The 17,331-nt window shown below is 49.5% G+C and overlaps 1 protein-coding gene and 1 long non-coding RNA gene across 2 annotated transcripts in view; one reads left to right on the top strand and one right to left on the bottom strand.

Annotated features, from left to right (window-relative positions):
• Positions 1-17,331, top strand: part of LOC306642732 — a 563,182-nt gene that overhangs the window by 48,885 nt on the left and 496,966 nt on the right. The window lies entirely within an intron of this gene.
• On the bottom strand, positions 2,168-9,224 carry CFAP144 (cilia and flagella associated protein 144). The gene is made up of 4 exons (XM_079109219.1): positions 8,497-9,224; positions 6,112-6,171; positions 4,843-4,946; positions 2,168-2,364 (listed from the first exon to the last, which is right to left on the bottom strand). The coding sequence occupies exons 1-4, from the start codon at positions 8,942-8,944 to the stop codon at positions 2,254-2,256; spliced, it is 723 nt and encodes a 240-aa protein (XP_078965345.1). The 5' UTR covers positions 8,945-9,224; the 3' UTR covers positions 2,168-2,253.

The following is a 17,331-nucleotide window of genomic DNA, read 5'->3' as shown; positions in this document are numbered from 1 at the left end:
TTAGTGACTACTATACAAGTCCAGAGAAGCAGTGGCAATGCCCTGAAGGTTTGGTGGGAGGCAAGATGCACTGAAGCACTCAAGAGCTTACATCAGCAGGACTCATAATGGAATTGGGCATAAGGGTGACACCAGGTGGATTCACAGCTGGCCTCCAGGCCTCCAGCTGGGAGCTGGCAGATGGAGGGAGCACCTGCCCTAGTCAGGGAATATATGTAGAGCCATAAGCAGTCCAGGAACAAGATGACTCCATGTGGAAATGCTGAACTTTCTGAGTGTTGAAATATAGTACATTTGGATATTCACTGAATGTACATGTTCTCCAGAGGAACTGGAGAAATCGAGGGCACTTAGCAAGGTCAGGTTAAAATGTAAAGATTTCCAGAGGTGGGGACAGCCACACAAGGCACAAGGATCCTTTTCTGTTTGCTTTCTTTGTTTTCCTGCTCTGAGGGTAAAACATACACAGATGAACTTGCTGGGGATCTGCTGAGGACACACATGGGGCTGGGTGAGAGTCTAGTGATGCTACAGGGACTTTACTGAAGGACCCTGAAAGTGTCCTTGGGCCAGTGTTCATCAAGATTCACAGTGCTATGGTGATCTGCAGGGCCACTTGCTCCAGGCCCAGTGGTAAATGTGGATATAAAAACCAGAAACTTGATGTTGTGGGAAGACAGAAGGCTCCAGGGGAGCACTTTCCAGAGCCACGGGGCTGCCTGCAGTTTCCCAGCATGATGGTTCAGGGCCAGAGCCTTGGGAGGCTTGAAAGCAAGAATTAAATGTGAGTGAGCCCAGCTGAGAGAGTGGCTCAGCCTCTTCCCAACCCCAACCCACCCTTTCCCCTTCTGTCTGCACCTCCTCATCTGGGGCAAAGGCCAAGGCTGCGTGACCAGATGGAGAGACATGAAAAGTGAAACCCAAATGAGCAGCAGAACCAGGAAAATGGGGTGTTTGACACAAAGATCCATGGAAGAGGGTGACGGCAGAATTTCACAGCACAATTAGATCCCTTCTGTCACTTTCTTTTTGTGAAAATATCTTTAAATAAACTAAAGTAAAAAAGCATAAGCTGGGTGTGGTGGCACAAATCTGTAATCCCAGTGGCTTGGGAAGCTGAGGCAGGAGGATCATAAATTCAAAGCCAGCCTCAGTCACTAAGTGAGGTTGTAAGTAACTTGGTGAGGTCCTAAGCAACTTGGCAAGACCCTGTCTCGTGTTCTGTCTGCCCCCCACACCTGGTGCCCTGTTCTTCTCCCACTCCTCCAAGAACAACTCTCCAGCCTCCCATGTGGGAGAGAGGCTGTGAGCCAGGTCAGAGAGTCAGTATGGCCCAGCCTGTGCCCTTCCAGAGCCTGTGCTTCTCTGCTTCACTCCCCACTGTCAGGAGCCCTGAAGCCCTTCTGAGTCCTGGCAGGCCTGGTCCCATATGCAGAGGCAAGCCCTTTAACTTGCACTGGGGTCTTCTCCACACTCCTATGACACACTTCCTGCCCTGTATGTCTTCAGTTTTCCTGATGGTCCATGTGTCCCCGTTCTCCGTGCTGTGTACTCACACTGCACCATATTTAAAAAAAATAAAAATAAAAATAAAAATAAAAATAAAATAAAATAAAATAAAATCCCTTTTTCACCCTTCCTCAGTGTCTGGGAAGGCAGAGGAGATCACTGTGTGCCCCTAGTCTGCCATCTCTACCTGGGATTCTCCTGCTGGTGTACCCGTGGACTTGGGCAGAAATGAGAAAGTGGGAGTCAGGCAGCCAAAGTCAGATTTGGGCTTTGGCCACGTGTTGTGTGGCCTGAAGTGGCCCCTGGGCAGGGTAAGTTCGGCTTAAAGATTTCTGCATGTGTAGTGAGCTGCAACCTAACCTGTTTACATGTGATGTAAACCCTGGAACTTTATCTCAGAACACCTAGCTGCAGGAGGCTCAGCCAATCCCAGTAGCCACCATTTCCACCCATGTTCAAATCAAACAGGCAGCCACCGAACCCAAGCAGCTGCCTCAGTCCTCACTCTCCTTTCCTGTGGGCACTGCCCTCCCTGGCAGCGAACACCACCACCCAGGAGGTGGAGCAGGGCCTTTGAGCCATTCTTGTTCCAGATGGCTGCCTAGCCTAGCATTGTAAATAAAGATGATTGTGATCTATAAAATAAGATTTGGTACAGTTTTGTTTTTTAGCAAAACCATGTTTATTTCTCTGGACAGTGCACACTCCCGCACTCAGTGCAAAGGCTGACTTCACCACGGAGCGCTACTTGCGGTGATCCTTCTCCCCCAGGAGCCACAGTTTGGCCTTGTACAGAGTAATGTCCTTGTAGACCCTGAAGTGGTTCAGCCTGTGGTCCTGGCGCTCGGGGTTGACCTGAGAGGAGGAGGCAAGGGCAGTAGAGGCTGGTCAGGAAGGGAAATACCTGGGACTCAATCAGGTCTCTTGGACGAGTGGCCACAGGGCTTTCCTGCTCAACGCCACTTGTGAAACTGTGATGCCAGCACTTAAAGGGTCATGAGAGCAAGGTGCATCACCTTCGTGGAGCTGGGACTCTGCCCTGCCCACTGCCCACATGGAGGACATGCCTGTGGGTCCCCCCATGAGAAGTCCTAGGTCATAGGTACCTTTGCATCAAATGCCCCCATTTTTTCCCTCTCATTTCCTGGTAACTGCTTTTTCTCCATCCCAGCTTCCTTCAGGGAAAATGGAAACTGAGAAGCGGCCCCCCAACCCCACCCCATGAGCCCAAGAAAACCAGATTGCAGCACATCTCTGGCTAGTGCACTGGGCTAAGTCTACATATGGAAAGCTGACTTCCTGGCTTTTGTTCTATAAATTATACAATCCTGCAGGGCTAATGGAGGAGACATAGCTGCTTTCACAATTATGGCCAAACTGCGATTAAGTTCATTTCCCTTTCTATATCATCTTCTCTTTCTTCTGATGTGGGCAGGCAACCAAATCCAGCTGCCAGAAGTCAGCAGGGACTCTGTGCTGGTGTGCTAGGGACATCTGGGGGGCAGTGCCATGTCTGTCCCACAACAGCATCCACACACACTAGGTGTTCACCACATGCTTGCTGAATGAAACGGTGAGTGTGGTGACACAGTCACAGGTAGCTGAGGGACAGTGAGCACTTCACCACATCCACCTTATAGAAGCTGCACTGTGAGTAACTCAGTACGTTTTCATTCCATCCTCAGAACTGCCAGAGTGAGTGTGTGTGTGGATAAACACCCCATGTGAGGATATAATTTCAGTAAATGTTACCTGTGAACATGAGGCTGAGAGGTGCCCACTGAGCCTTGCTTCCCAGGGGTCCCTGTGCTGAGGTTGCATGCTCTGTCTGAACAGAGTGAGGTCCTTCCAGGGGCAGGGCTCCTCATATTGGGGCCTATGGAGCACATCATTCATGTCCTCTGCCCCAAGCACATCACTCTGAAACCCCAGTTTATTTACCTTTGACATTCCCACAACACCTGGACCTAATTTGGAGGACTTGCTTCCTACCTTGCTACCTGTGCCACCTGATGATACTGTTCTGGTGTGTGATGGACAGACGCTGAGTGCTGGCAGACCCCTTGGAACTCAGACACAGCATTCTATCCTTGAGGCCTGGAAGGGTCTGAGCAGGGCAGGGCTGTCTGGGCCCCACACTCCTCCTTCGTGTTGCATGTACTGATTGCAGGAGACACCCTAAGGTGCAGGGAGCAATCTTCCCACAGGCTCACTGCACCAGGGGCCAGTTGCCAACTAGGGAGGAGGGATTGGTGGAGAAGCCTGAGATAAGTGTTGCTTGGCTAAGTTGCCCAGCCTCCCCTGGGTTGACTATCCTTACCCGGCTCCCTTTCCTTACACCTCCCTCTCAGTGCACAAGGACTCTCCTGGACCAAACAGCACTCAGGCTGTTCTTGGCTCATTTCCTACCAGGCCTGACTTAGGGCCTTCTGTGCTCATCTCTGCATTGTCCAGTTTCAGCAAAACTCCAGCTGAGTGTGTACCCAGAGCCACTATCCTGTGTGTTGACCACCCTGGGTGTCTGGTGGGCTCTTTGTCATCTATCCCCCACCCCTGAGCATGTCTGATTCCTGCCCTGCCTTCAACAAGAATCTCTCCAGGTCAGCTTAGCCAAGACTCCTCACCCAGATGTTTCCCTCAGTGACTTTCCATCTGTCGATCCCTCAGCTCCATCCTTAGCTGTAGACCCCACTCGTCCAGCTGCCCAGGCTCTCCCCAACCTTCTGGTGCCTCTACCCTAGCTACAGTCCTCCTGGGATAAAACCTCTCTGTGGTCTTTAGAAATCACTGGGCCCCTGATCCATTATTTACATTCAATCCACGTCTGGAGTGATTTCCTCTTTAAGTCCCCTCATTCACTTAAAGTTAGTCCTCCCTGGAGGTCCTTTTCCCCCACGTGGCCCTTGCTTCTCCAGTTCTGAGCCACACCTCCCTCCTGCTATTGGGGTGAGCCTTTCTCTGTGTGAGTGGTGGGGCTTCCTCTGGAGACCTCTCCCTGCCTGGAGCAGCACCTGACAGTCCCACTAGGCTCGGTGCCTCCTTTCTGCTCTTCCCCATCAGCATCACAGGAGCCCAGCCACATTTACTGAGCAGGTAGTACATGCTGGGCACTGTTTCGGTCACTGCTCCTTATAGCAACCCTGTGAGGCAGGTTTGGTAATTTCCCCGTTTATGATCAGCATCTGTGATTAGTAACTCATGCCAGGTCTCACCACTAGCAAGGCAAGCCCTATTTCTGGCCCAGGCCAGCTGACTATCCACTCTGCTCTCAGCCACTGCCTGCAGTACCCTGTGATTTCTACTGCTGCTGCCTGGAGCAGGGGCCTTGCTTACCAAGGGCTCTGCCTCCCAGCCGATCTCCTGACTTTCCGTCTGTGGCTCTGGGTACTTCTTCCTTGGTCCCTGAGCAGCATGGTGAACGAGATTCAGAAACCTGTCTGGGAGAGGAGGCTCAAGTTAGAAGCTTCCAGAATGGGGGACCAACAATATTCCTGTGTCCTTTTCCTTGGCCACATCATTCCTTAGGGCCAGAGCATCCTTTGCACAGCCAGGGCTTGAGATGTGGTCATCTGGTTCTCAGCTGTCTCTCAGCAAATGTGTCAAGAGCAAACAGTGCCAGGCACCGTTCTGGAATCTGCGGGCAGAGCACTGAGCAATAAGACCTGGGCCCTGCTCCCCTGGAACTTGTGGCCCAGAAGGTGAGATGGGGGCACAATATGCAAGTATATAAATAGACCTGATCTTCATGCTGTGAAGGAGTGTGCAAGGGGGCACGAAGGCAAGGGCAGCTGCTCCGGCGGTGAGGGAGCACCTTCAATGCCAGCAGGAGTCAGCCCTGGAAGGGGCAGGGGAAGCCCAGGGCAGGCAGGAGCAGAGGCAAACTCCTCAGTTCTCAGACCATGTGGGTGCTGCTCATCTGCACCTCTCCATGATGCAGGGTCCTTCCACAGGCTTCCCACCTGATGCCCTGCGTCACCTGTGTCCACCTGCCCCAACAGTCCCACATCCTCTGTATGATGGAGGCACCTATTCTACACATTGTCACCCACCGATGCCGTCCCCATGCATTCATCTAGGTACTTACAAGGTGCTCTGTAGCCTCTGCCTCATTGTGCTGAGACCGTGCCCCCCAGGCCCATCCCACTGCCTGTCATGAGGCAAAAATGGAAAGAGTAACAGTACTGTGTTTACTGAGCATGATGAGCCGGGTACAGCTCTAGGTGCCTGTGGTATTTTGCTTAGCCCCCCTAACAACTCTAAGAAATAGGCTGAGAGAGTAAAAACCTGGAAAAGTAGGCAGTTAATGAGTGGCAGCCCTAGGCCTTGGATCCAGGTTGTAGGCCTTCAGAACCTGTGTGTAAGGTCTGGATATTTGTGAATGAATGAATGTGATGTTCAGGCCATTTTTTTTGCTGGATGATGGTAATCAATTAGTGTTGTGGTTGCATGACAGTCTCTCATGAGCCTGTTCAGTCCAGTTCAGTCTCCAGTGCCACAGCAGAGGACCCTGAGGCTTTCCCTGAAGACACTGCCTGAGTGATCTCTGAGCCCGCCTGTCTCTCTCTGCACTATCTCACAGCAGTCTTCGACCCCAGAACTTACCATCTGCAGGTTCCTCCAAGTTATCATGCCACGACATGGGCTTTCTGGCAATTGTGTGAACTAGAGAAAAGAGACACAGCTCAGGTTACTGCACAACCCCTGCCCTCCCCACCATTCATCCTAGACCAGAATAATGTTCTGCCAGGCACTAAGTGCCTGGTCCTGCAAGGTTCTAGGCTGGATACTGGGAACAATGACCCACAAGCCTTCAAGGACCTCAGGGTCTGGCCTGGGCCTGTCCAGGGCTGTGGCCTATAGCCACAGCAGCTACTAGGATTTATTTTTGTTTATTCATTCATTTGTTTATTTTTGCAGTGAGCTATGCCCCAGCCCTATTTACTTTTGAGACAGGTTCTCGCTAACCTGCTGAAGCCATCCTTAAACTTGCAGTCTCCCTGCCCCAGCCTCCCTGTTGCCAAGATACAGGTGTGCTTCACCATGCCCAGCAGTAAAAAGTCTTCTGAGCATGTGCTCCTAAGATTTGAATTGTGTATTTCTGTCATCTGTATGTAATATGATTTGCATATTAGTAAAGCATAATATTTTTCTTTACAGCATAAGTATAGATATACAATCTACAGTATTTCCTCACTTTACCCCAATGGCCATATATATCCTGTTCCCAAGGGAAAGAACTAGAAGAAATAACTTTTCCCAGAAACCCTGAACTTGCCCTGGGGGATTATTTAAATTGTTGGGATGGACTAACTTTAAAAGAAGGGACCAAAACTTTTCTCCTGAAATCAGTAGTCAGGACTCCAGAAGAAAACCAGGAGAATTCTAAGTAAAATGAAGTCACCACACATCCTGTGACAGCCAGACTGCAGAGGCACTGATTACAGAGGCACAGAGTTGGAGAGAAATTCAGGGAGGAGCAGCAGAAGAGCAGGTACCACAAGGGCTATGGCATGAGGCATTCAGAGGTGGAGGAGAGAGGAGCATGGTAGGGAGCCTCAGAGCTGCAGGGGAGCAGGCAGTACAGTATTTGTAGAAGGTGGGATGGGGGAGAGCAGATGGGGATGAAGCTAGGGAGGAACCAGTGCCAAATCCAAAGAGGCCTCATGCACTCACTGATTTAAGCTAACTCAGAAGTGGCACAGGGCACAGAAGTGTTCTGCAGAGGGATGAACTAATCAAACTGGCATGTTAGGATAGATCTAGCCAGCAGTGGGGTAGGACATGGGTTGGGGTGGCTGGTTTGTTGGGGAAGGAGCATGACTGGGAGCCCACCAGACCAGCAGGCAAGAGTGATGGCCCTGTTGGGGCTTGGGGAGTGAGACTGGAGAGGGGCAGGTTCAGTAGCTGTTCAGAGGGTGGAGTTAAGTGAGGAGTGAAGGTGCCTCCCAGTGTACTATGGAGTCTTTCCCTGAGGTAGGAACAGAGAGGGACTGGAAAATGTGAAGGAGCAGGCAGGACCTGTGACTGCCAGGAGTATGGACTGAGGGAGGGAGGCTGGGGGCTGACTCTTGGCTTCTACCTTTGAGGAGGAGGGGAAATGGTCCAGCTGCTTTGTGCTGCCACAGGGTGTCCTGGAGAAGCAGAGGGTGGGCAAGGGCTGCAGAGCCCCTAGCTTTCCAGTGGGCTGCTTTGAGGTCCCTATGGATGGGTTCACACAAGGTAGCTGGGAGGCGGTCAGGTTGTAGATTGTTGTAGATTTGGAGTTCATTTGAGGCTCAGTGTCATTTAGGGGGTGCTGATGTTACAGGAAGAGATGAATCTCACAGGCATGTGCATGGTGAGAGGAGTGGAGAGGAAGGTGCTTTCATCCTGAAGGACAGGGAGCACTGCCCCCAGAGTTCACTGTCCTGAACTTTCCAAAGAAAGCGCTATGACGATGTTAAAAACCTAAATACCCTTTAGTGTATGAAAATGAAACCAAAATATAAACAGAAACAAAACCTAAACACCCTGCAAAATGTATTACTTCAAAAGCAAAATTATTCATAGCCACTCATAGCTGAGCGGGGAGCTGCATACCTATAATTCCAGTGGCTTGGGAGGCTGAGGCAGGAGGATCATTAAGTTCAAAGCCAGCCTCAGCAACATGGCGAGGCCCTGTCTCAAAATGGAAAATAAAAAGGGCGAGGGATGTGGCTGAGTGCCCCTGAATTCAAAACACACACACACACACACACAACCACATACAAAACAAAACCAAAAGAACCGAACATTCCTTTTTACTTGCAAAATGTTTGATCCGATCGCGATGTGGATGCATTTCAAGGTATCAGATGCGTCTGGAGGCCTGGCAGCCCTGGAATCCAACCTTCTTGGGGACCAGAGACCAGAGAAGGCCTCCGCCCACACCCCGCTCTCCCCGCCTCCACCCGCCTGGGCGGCCCCACAGCCTCTGGGGCCCGCCTCTGTAGCCCCCGGGGTCCTCACCCTTGCGCAGGGGATTCACGTGGTACTCGGTGTAGAGTTTCTGCGTGCGCCGCTCTCGCAGATACTGTTCCCGCAGGAACTGGTTCTGATGAACCTCGTCCTGGATCACCTTCTCTCTCTGGTGTCCGGCCATGGCCTGACCACGCTGGGTGCTGTGGGACTCTCCAGGCGCCCTCTGGCTGGAGCGGTGCCTGGTCCTCTGCAGTCTCCAGGCAACGGCGTCCCGCTCTGTCTCCTGGCAACAGAGTCCTGGTTGGAATGCACCAGCCTCCAGGCTTAGCCCGCCCCTGGGCTGCCCAGTTACCTGCCTCCACCCACTGCCACAACTCCCTCCTCTCAGGATCCCAGCTTCTCCCATCAGAACCTGGATGCCCTTAGAAGTCATCAGGAAAGGGCTGCCCATCCAGTGGCAGGCCCAGTTAAGGGACTGATGGCTGAACCTCACCATGGCCAGTTATTTCCTTAAAAAGATTTGGGGAGGAGTCAAGAACCTCTCGCACTTTGAAGCAGATACCCAGAACCAAGACCTATGGCTAGCTCTCACATACACACACACACACACACACACACACACACACACACACCCCAGAGGTTCCCTGAGAAAACATTCAACGTTCTATTCTGTGTGATTATATAACCACCCTTTCCCTATTGAAGTACCTGGGACTTCAGATTTTTAACTGTGGTAAGATACACATGGAAGGAAATTTCCCATCTTGGCCCTTCCTTAGCACACAGTTGAATGATGCTGTGTTAACACCCTGCGAAGCACATATCCAGAGCTGCTTCACACCCCTGTGCTGCTCTCCCTGACCCCTCCTCCAGTCCCTGGCCACCAGCTCTCCACTTCCTGTTTCTGGATTCACCCCACTGGATGCCTTATATAAAAGAGTTCACTTTAAAAGAGACCAAAGTGGTCTTGCCCAGAGAAGTCCCCTGACCCAGTGAGCACCTCTCCCTGACTCTAAAGCCTGAATTCTCCCCACTGCAGACCTTTTTCCTTGGTCCACTCATGCATTTGTGACACTTGGTGTCCCAGGAGTGTTTAGGTCAGGGACACACAGTTTGAACACATTGGTTCTGTGGATGCTTCTGCAGGTTTCTGGGTGCAGCCAGCTGTTCCAGGGCTCCTTGCCTCAGTGCCTACTGCTCCTGCAGGCTCCTGCAGCTGGCTGATCAGCAAGACAGGGGAGTAACTGACTCTCTGGAAATACTGAAGCTATTTCTGCCAAATTACTAAGACAGAATGAAGGGAAAGCACAGACAGTAGTAGGACAAACAGGATCTGGTTGTGGAACCAGGAGTCTTGGAACTGACCTCAAAAATGCTTCAGGTTGAGTATCGGGGCACCATCCCCCTGTGTTCCCTGTGTCCACCTGCTCAGGCTCCTGGGAAGACAGTCCCAGGGACTGTGACCTGCACCCATAGTAAGGAGACGGTCTCCTCTGGGTGAGGTTTGTCCACCAGGCTGCCTGGCTGGGGAGGCTGGATTGTAGGTGGGACTGGAGAATGGGGAACTAGAAAGGAGGACTAGGAGGAAGAAAGGGGGTGAAGGGAGGAGTGACAGGAAAGGAGACCCAGATGAACAGGGCGGTGGTGAGTGGGTGGTCTGGGAGTAGGAGGGGAAAAGCTGGGCAGGGAGCCACTCAAGGTAGGGTGTTGGGGTGGGTCCTTATTAGGGAGAGGAGGGAAAGTAGTGGGGCAGAAGGGGTGGGCTTGCCCTGGGAAGCAGGTGAAGGGCTGGCAGCCTGGCAGGTCAGGGGAGGGAGATGGGTAATAGCAGGGGAGGACAGAGGCACAGGAGGAGGGCACCAGGGCTGGGGTGTAGCAATTCAGGGAAGCTTCCTGGTCATGTCATTCCAATACAGAAGGCACTTCCAGATATTCACTGGCAAACCAGTGACTGAGGCTGTGACCTAAGGCCTCCCACAATTCTCTCCTCAGATTCCATGATGGAAGGCCCATTACGATGTGTGCATGCCTCACCCTGTAGGTCCCCTGAGTACACCCCACAACCAGGGGACTGGACCTATGTCTAGGTTTAAGAGTGGTCACAGAAAATGGCAGAGAGACATTGGGGTGACATGCAGTTTGCCTCAGCAGACAGAGTCTTATCAGAGGGCTAGGGGACAGCTCCGTGCCTGGGCCTAGACATGCAGTTCAGAAGTGGGAAGGGAAAGTAGAATCAGTGTCCCAGTGAATTAACTCACTACATTTCCCAGAGTCCTTTCTCATCATTTAAATCACTGCCCAAATAGAGGTAGTGAGAGGAGAGAAGAGGTGTCCATTCTGCAATGAGGAGGAACCTGGAGACTAAGGAGGGGGCTGCCACAGGCAGGCAGTGGGTCAGAGCAGGTGGGACCATTAAAACTTCTAGAAAGTTCTGTGTGTCTTTAGTGCCATGTACACATCAGCAGTGCCCAATGTGGGTGCAATGGTGGGTTTTGAGGATCTAAGTCCAGGAGTAGAGAAATAATCTCTAAGAGGAGGATTTCTTTCATAGTTATGAATCACCTCAGTTTCCATGTGTAGAGCAGGCCTTAGATATTTACCTGGAGAAAGAGTTCCTTACACCACACCCCAGTCCCCAGTCCCAGCAGAAAGCTGGACCTGGGAAGCTCTCTGGATGAATGCCAACAGGGAAGTCCCTCCTTCCTTTTTGTCTAGTTTTCCTAAGCAGTGAGTGATCAGGGTGCAGACCATTTGCACTGGCTGTGTCTATCTAGCACTAGGGAAGAAAGCCCTGTGAGGGGCAGGTCATGTCCTGCAGTGTTACTTGGGTCTTCAGTTCTCTTGGAGAAGACAAAATGTGGAATGGAAAACGGTGCTCAGTTCGGAGGTCCCAAATCAAGCATAGGTAACACTTGTGCAGAAGTTAGAAGCTTTTCATGGAGGACATGTCCCATCAAGTCCATTTTGACTGGAAATCAGGAAATTCTTAACCCAAGGTGAAATTGCTGCTTAGTACCAAGTTAAAAAATTGAACCCATTATTCACAAGCTGCTCAGCAGAGCCTGCTGTACCAGAGCTGGGCTTCAGGATGATCATGGAGTTCAGGGTAGACTTAAAACACCCAGAGATTCTGTGTGGGTAGTGCCTTTATGCAGAGAAGATGTGCATGCACTCAAGAGGGCCAAGTGAGTGACAGGTGGTGCTGGGGTTGATGCCTGGGCTGGATCCCTCCTTCAGCACCAAGGACCTGGGGAGGTCATGTGATCCTTATCTCTTCTTTCCCTACTTCTGTGTTACATTTTGACTGTTGACTGCTTACCCAAATTAGGTTGTATGACCAAAAGTAACCAACGCAAGAGATGCCTTAAGAGAAAGAACAGATACTTCAGAGGCACTCTACCTGTTCAGCAAGTGTAAAAGGACTGAGGGAGACCTTTGGGAGTTTTGAACCAAGAGGCAGGCATGGACTGCTCCAGGGCGGTGGAAAATGGGGTTTGCTTTTCAGTCCTTACCCAAGTCTAATGATTCACAGCTTATGTAGAACATCAGGCTTCATCCCCTGAGATTTGACAGCAGTCCAGTGAGGTGACATGGGGAAGGGCTGTGCCTTCCTGTTTTTCTCCTGAGGGTATTGACTTTGACAGATAATGATTGACTTGCAGAATTGCAGCTCAGTTGAGTGATGGCCCTTGAAGGGTGGATGCATTCAGTACCCTGAGGACAAGGCTCCTGAGTAACTGAGGCCTCCAGATCACATCCTGATCCCTGGGTATCCTCATGCCCTTTCTCAAATCCTCCCACCCAAACTTCATGAGAAGACATGCTGTGGAGGAGGTAAGGGCAAGCAGGTCCCAAATCACAAATCCTTCCTTTGGCTCTGACTTCAATCAAACACCAAACCTGATACAGTTTCCTACCAAGGAAGTGCTCAGAGGATCTTTGAAAAGGGAAAGCCTGCAACCTTCCATTCCCACCATCTTCACACTGTCAGTGGTCTCTCAGTGTGTTTGGGAGACCAGGTGACCACACTTGGGGACCTGGGTCCCCTTGTCTGCCAAGTGGCTCAGAGCTCAGGACATTCCAAACCAACTGTCACAGGATTTGTCCTGAGAGAAGGAACTTCCCTTCACTGATGCATCCTACACAGTGTCTATGTGAGTTGACCAGAGATGTGTCCATTGGGCTGGTGCTTGGTTGTCTGAGGAGCTAAGTCTGTGGCTCTGTGGTCTTGGGGTCTGCTTGGCTCAGCATCAGGACTAGCCTGGTGATGCTGCAGTAGCACTGAGCCTCTTCCTTCCCTGCCACAAACTCTTCATCTAGCACTGTGAGGGTCATGGAGAGTCTTACCTCCTCTTAGATAGACCCCTCCTTAGCCACAAACTTGAAATTGGTGAAAATTAGAAATAATGAACTCTGGTTTATTCTCAGTCTTGTGTGTGAATTTGTTGAGTGAGTCAGTTTCCTCTGCGTACACTTGCCAACCAGCACAGAGGGAGTGAGTCATAAGGAGAGACACTCTTGAACATGGAGGCTCTCTGCAACACCTTTGAGGGTGTGTTGCAACCAATGTGACAGACCCCAGGCTAGTAGTCAAGTGAACAGTTCAGTCTTCTTAGTCTTAGTCTTAGTAGTCTTAGGAGTCATGTCTGTAGTGTGTAGCTAATATGGCTCACATCTAAATGTTCAGAATACAAGAAGCATCTCCCCAGTTCTTACTGGGATTTGGTGATTTGTGGTGTGCTGGAGAGGCTTAAGTATGTCGGACCTTCACCAGATGAAAGTTCATCCTAAGTGGTGTCTCCCAGCCTCAGAGTATGTGATCTGACCAGAAGCACATGGGCTTCAAATGTCTTTTCACACTAGTACTTTGCAATGTCCACAGACCTATGTGCATGAGCTGCCTTGGGTTACGAGACCTCTGAGACTCTCAGATGGGTAGTGTTTGGGCCATCTCTAGCCTGGGGCATTCCAAGCAGACCTGGCAATGCTGGATTCCCCTGACATATTGACTCATTACTGACTGAATGTCAACTCCAGGTTCTAGTTTAGAGCATCTACTCTGGACTTCGGGCACAGGCACACATCTGGCTCTTTCACTCAACAGCTTGCCTCAGCGTACATCACTCTTCTCTGTCACGGTCTATCCAGTCGTGGAGTGGGCACAGCAGATAAAAAAGCCTACCACATACTGCTGGGATGATGCTGGCCCCAGTCCATGCAGGGAGGGAATGTGTTCTGATTTTTATTGTGGAAGTTGCTACTGAGAATTGTGCTAGGTACCTGGAGGATTACCACACACACCCACTGAGGCACACTGGCTCCCAGCACCTATGTATAACACCGCTGACTCTGGGGACATGGGGCATGTGACCAGGCTTGTGACTTGGCAGGCATGTTTCTGTAGTGAGCTCCCTATCCTGGTTCCCACAGCTGACTGGCCTCATGGTGGTCCTCCAGATGACAGCAGGCAGTAACTCCCCAGGACTTACATGGAGTGAGACTTCAGACAGCCTTTGGTTCCAGAATACAGTTTTCTGATTTTCTTGAGGGCATCTGCAGTTAGAGGGAGGAAAATGCTCTGAGGTCCAGACCACCCTCAGAACTATCTGCACCAGCCTTTGGTACTCTTAAACACTCCAGGCAGCCTTGATGGGAAAAAGCAGAGGTTCAAAGAAGAGGGACTATAATAAAATACCTGAGTCTGAATCTGGATGCTTTGTAGAGAAAAATGTTAATTTAGTTCTATTTTTTTTTTTTTTTCTCTCAAAACCCAATATCATGTGGCCTCATTTGTTTGCCCTCTGGTGAGGTTTCCCTGATGGTCTCACCACATGGCAGTGAATCAGAAAGGGAGCCAGCCAGACACAGAGGGATGCATACTGTGGCATGAGGGCCTCGCTGTACACCAAACCTCTCCTGTGGGAAGCACCTGGCTCTGTAAGCCCATTATCTACCCAATTGCAGGGTGGCGCCCTGTGTCGTTAGGAGCCAGCAGCAGGCCCCAGGTCTCAAAAAGCCCTCCACCTCAGCACTGCCATGTTGGGGGCCAAGGCTCCATCCCATGAGTCTTTGGGGGACATGTTCAACCACATCAGTGGAGAACACTGACATTTAGAGAAAATGAGTGATGTGCCAGAGTTCCACTCCTAGGATCAGGAAAGTAGTCACTTCCCTGGCACCAGATACCCCTGAAAACCTGTGCACCCTGGTTTATACCCTGGACCACTGAAGCAGGAGCTCCCCTCACTCCCTCAAACAGCCTAAGCAAAGCTTGTGCAGGGAGAGCAGCTTCCCTGTAAGAGGTGGCAGGATCATGAGAAGGGCTCAGGCCATGACCAGCCTTCCTTTTCTCTGACCCCCCACATGGGAAGCAGTTTACCTCAAGTCCTTCTGAAGGACTAAGGTAGGTTTAAACTTGGGATCATCTCTCTCCAGCAAGTTCACAATATCAGCTGTTCCCTATGACCAGCTGAGCACCATGGTCACCACTGCCTCCCTGGCTGTCCAACTCTCAGAATGCAGGGCATTCCAGGCCAGCTCTGCCAAGAACAGCCTCGCTCCTCTGGTCAAGCCCTCGTGATCAGCTACTGCTGATTAACTGAAGAGGGGTGACCAGGCTGCTGTTTTGGTGGTGAACAATTAAGTCTGTAAATACTCTGTCCCAGTATTGATGGAGCAGCTGTGCAGCCTACCGGAGCACTGCTGAAATGACCCTGGGTACCCAGCATTGAGCACCCACCTTGCTCTCTGCTTCCTCATCAGAGGCCTTTATGCCTATCTCTCCTGAGACCCTTGGTGGCAGGAAGTGAAGTCCTATGTCTTCTGGTGGCTCCCCAATAGCTGCCTCCTAGGACCCACCTTGGGACTCTCCCCGATGTCACACAGACCTCCTTCCCTCTGTCAGCAAATGTCCACTCCACTTGCCCGATGGCACTGCTGTCCTTCCCCACCATCCTTGGCACACCCCAAGGGCTCCTGTCCTCATTCGTCTCATGGACTTCCCACCATGCGACCCCTGTTTTGTTTTATAAAAACAATCTCTGAGTCAAGTCCTTTGGATATAGGCCGAGGAGTGGGATAGCTGGGTCAAATGGTGGTCCCATTCCAAGCTTTCTGAGGAATCTCCACACTGCTTTCCAGAGTGGCTGCACTAATTTGCAACTCCACCAGCAATGTATGAGTGTACCTTTTCCCCCACATCCTTGCCAACACCTATTGTTGCTTGTATTCTTGATAATCGCCATTCTAATTGGGGTGAGATGGAATCTTAGGGTAGTTTTGATCTGCATTTCTCTTATTACTAGAGACGTTGAACATTTTTTCATATGTTTGTTGATTGCTTGTGGATCTTCTGTGAAGTGTCTGTTCATTTCCTTAGCCCATTTGTTGATTGGATTATTTGTATTCTTGGTGTAGAGTTTTTTTTTAAGTCAGCATACTACAGAGATACAGCCATATCAATGTTCACAGCTGCTCAATTCACAATAGCCAGATTGTGGAACCAACCTAGATGCCCTTCAATTAATGAATGGATAAAGAAACTGTGGCATATATATATAATGGAATATTACTCTGCCATAAAGAATGATAAAATTATGGCATTTGCAGGCAAATGGATGAAATTGGAGAATATCATGCTAAGTGAGATAAGCCAATCTCAAAAAACCAAAGGATGAATGATCTTGCTGATAAGCGGATGATGACACATAATGGGGGGTGGGAGGGGTTAGTGTTAGGGTTAGGGTTAGGGTTAAGGAGGGGGGCAAGAATGGAGGAAGGAAGGACTATATAGAGGGAAAAGAGGGGTGGGAGGGATGGAGGGAGGGAAAAATAACAGAATGAATCAAACAACATTACCCTATGTAAATGTATGATTACACAAATGGTATGCCTTTACTCCCTGTACAAACAGAGAAACAACATGTTACAAACAGAGTAACAACATTTGTTTACAATAAATAAAAATAATCTCTGAGTCAAGATGAATAATATGTGCACTGCATATGTCAACAACTTTCAGAAAAATTTGGCTTTTCATGCCCGTTTCCTATAGGGATTTCTGTGAGAATTGGGATCCTTCTCATCAAATGAAGCAGTGAGTGTTCTCTCTGGGGGTGTCTGCAGACTAGCAGGCAGCTTTTCTATTCAAAATATCTGACAGAACCCAGAGTGTTCACAGACATTGTGCATTATTGTGTTATGGAACATTGTCTGCATTATTTGTTCTTGTTTGGTAGTTGCTTTACACACTGCATAGAGGATATACTCTAAAGTACAGTTCTTGGTCTTATAAGTATAAAAATATGTGCAGTTGTGTCTGTGTATGTGTGTGTGTGTGTGTGTGTGTGTGTGTGTACTTGGTGATAGACCAGAGGGCTGTACCTGAGCTGATGGTGCATTATTTAATTATATAGACCAAAGTATTGTTTCAATTTTTATAACAATTACAGATATTTGGTTGATGTGTTACTTATTTAAACCAGTTTAATTTCTTGAATTGCACAAACATGCATTTTAAATGCATATCTATGTAACCAGAGATCTTCATTCAGAAAGACAATATGAAACAGAAAAAATAAGGACACACTGAACTGTATTTAAATTATTATATTAAGGAAAATTATATTAAGAAAAATATTAAATTATATACATATAAAATGTTTATGCAAGGAAGTCAAGCCTAAAATTAAATTGTGCGATTTTTACACAACTATTTGGATATATTACAAACTATGGAACTGAACATCCTTTGTGGATGAATTTTGTGGTTAATAAACTGTTAAAATACGAATGACTTGATATCTTAGTGTGAAGTAAGGGATGGCTTTGTTGAAAACATAAATTGATTTCTGCAGGAACAAATCTTAACTAGTTCAATAGTTG

This window comes from Sciurus vulgaris (genome assembly GCF_902686455.1).
Source record: "Sciurus vulgaris genome assembly, chromosome: 13".
Lineage (NCBI taxonomy): Eukaryota > Metazoa > Chordata > Mammalia > Rodentia > Sciuridae > Sciurus > Sciurus vulgaris.
This window is presented reverse-complemented; position numbering and strand designations above follow the sequence as displayed.

Bases quoted from the DNA above. Each gene is read 5' to 3' on its own strand.
- CFAP144 (XM_079109219.1), bottom strand. From the start codon at position 8,944: ATGGTGAGGTTCAGCCATCAGTCCCTTAACTGGGCCTGCCACTGGATG. The intron at 4,947-6,111 runs GTAAGTTCTGGG...CTCCTCTCCCAG, and splicing joins CTTGGAGGAACCTGCAGATG to ACAGGTTTCTGAATCTCGTT. The intron at 2,365-4,842 runs GTAAGCAAGGCC...TCCTCCTCTCAG, and splicing joins GCTGGGAGGCAGAGCCCTTG to GTCAACCCCGAGCGCCAGGA.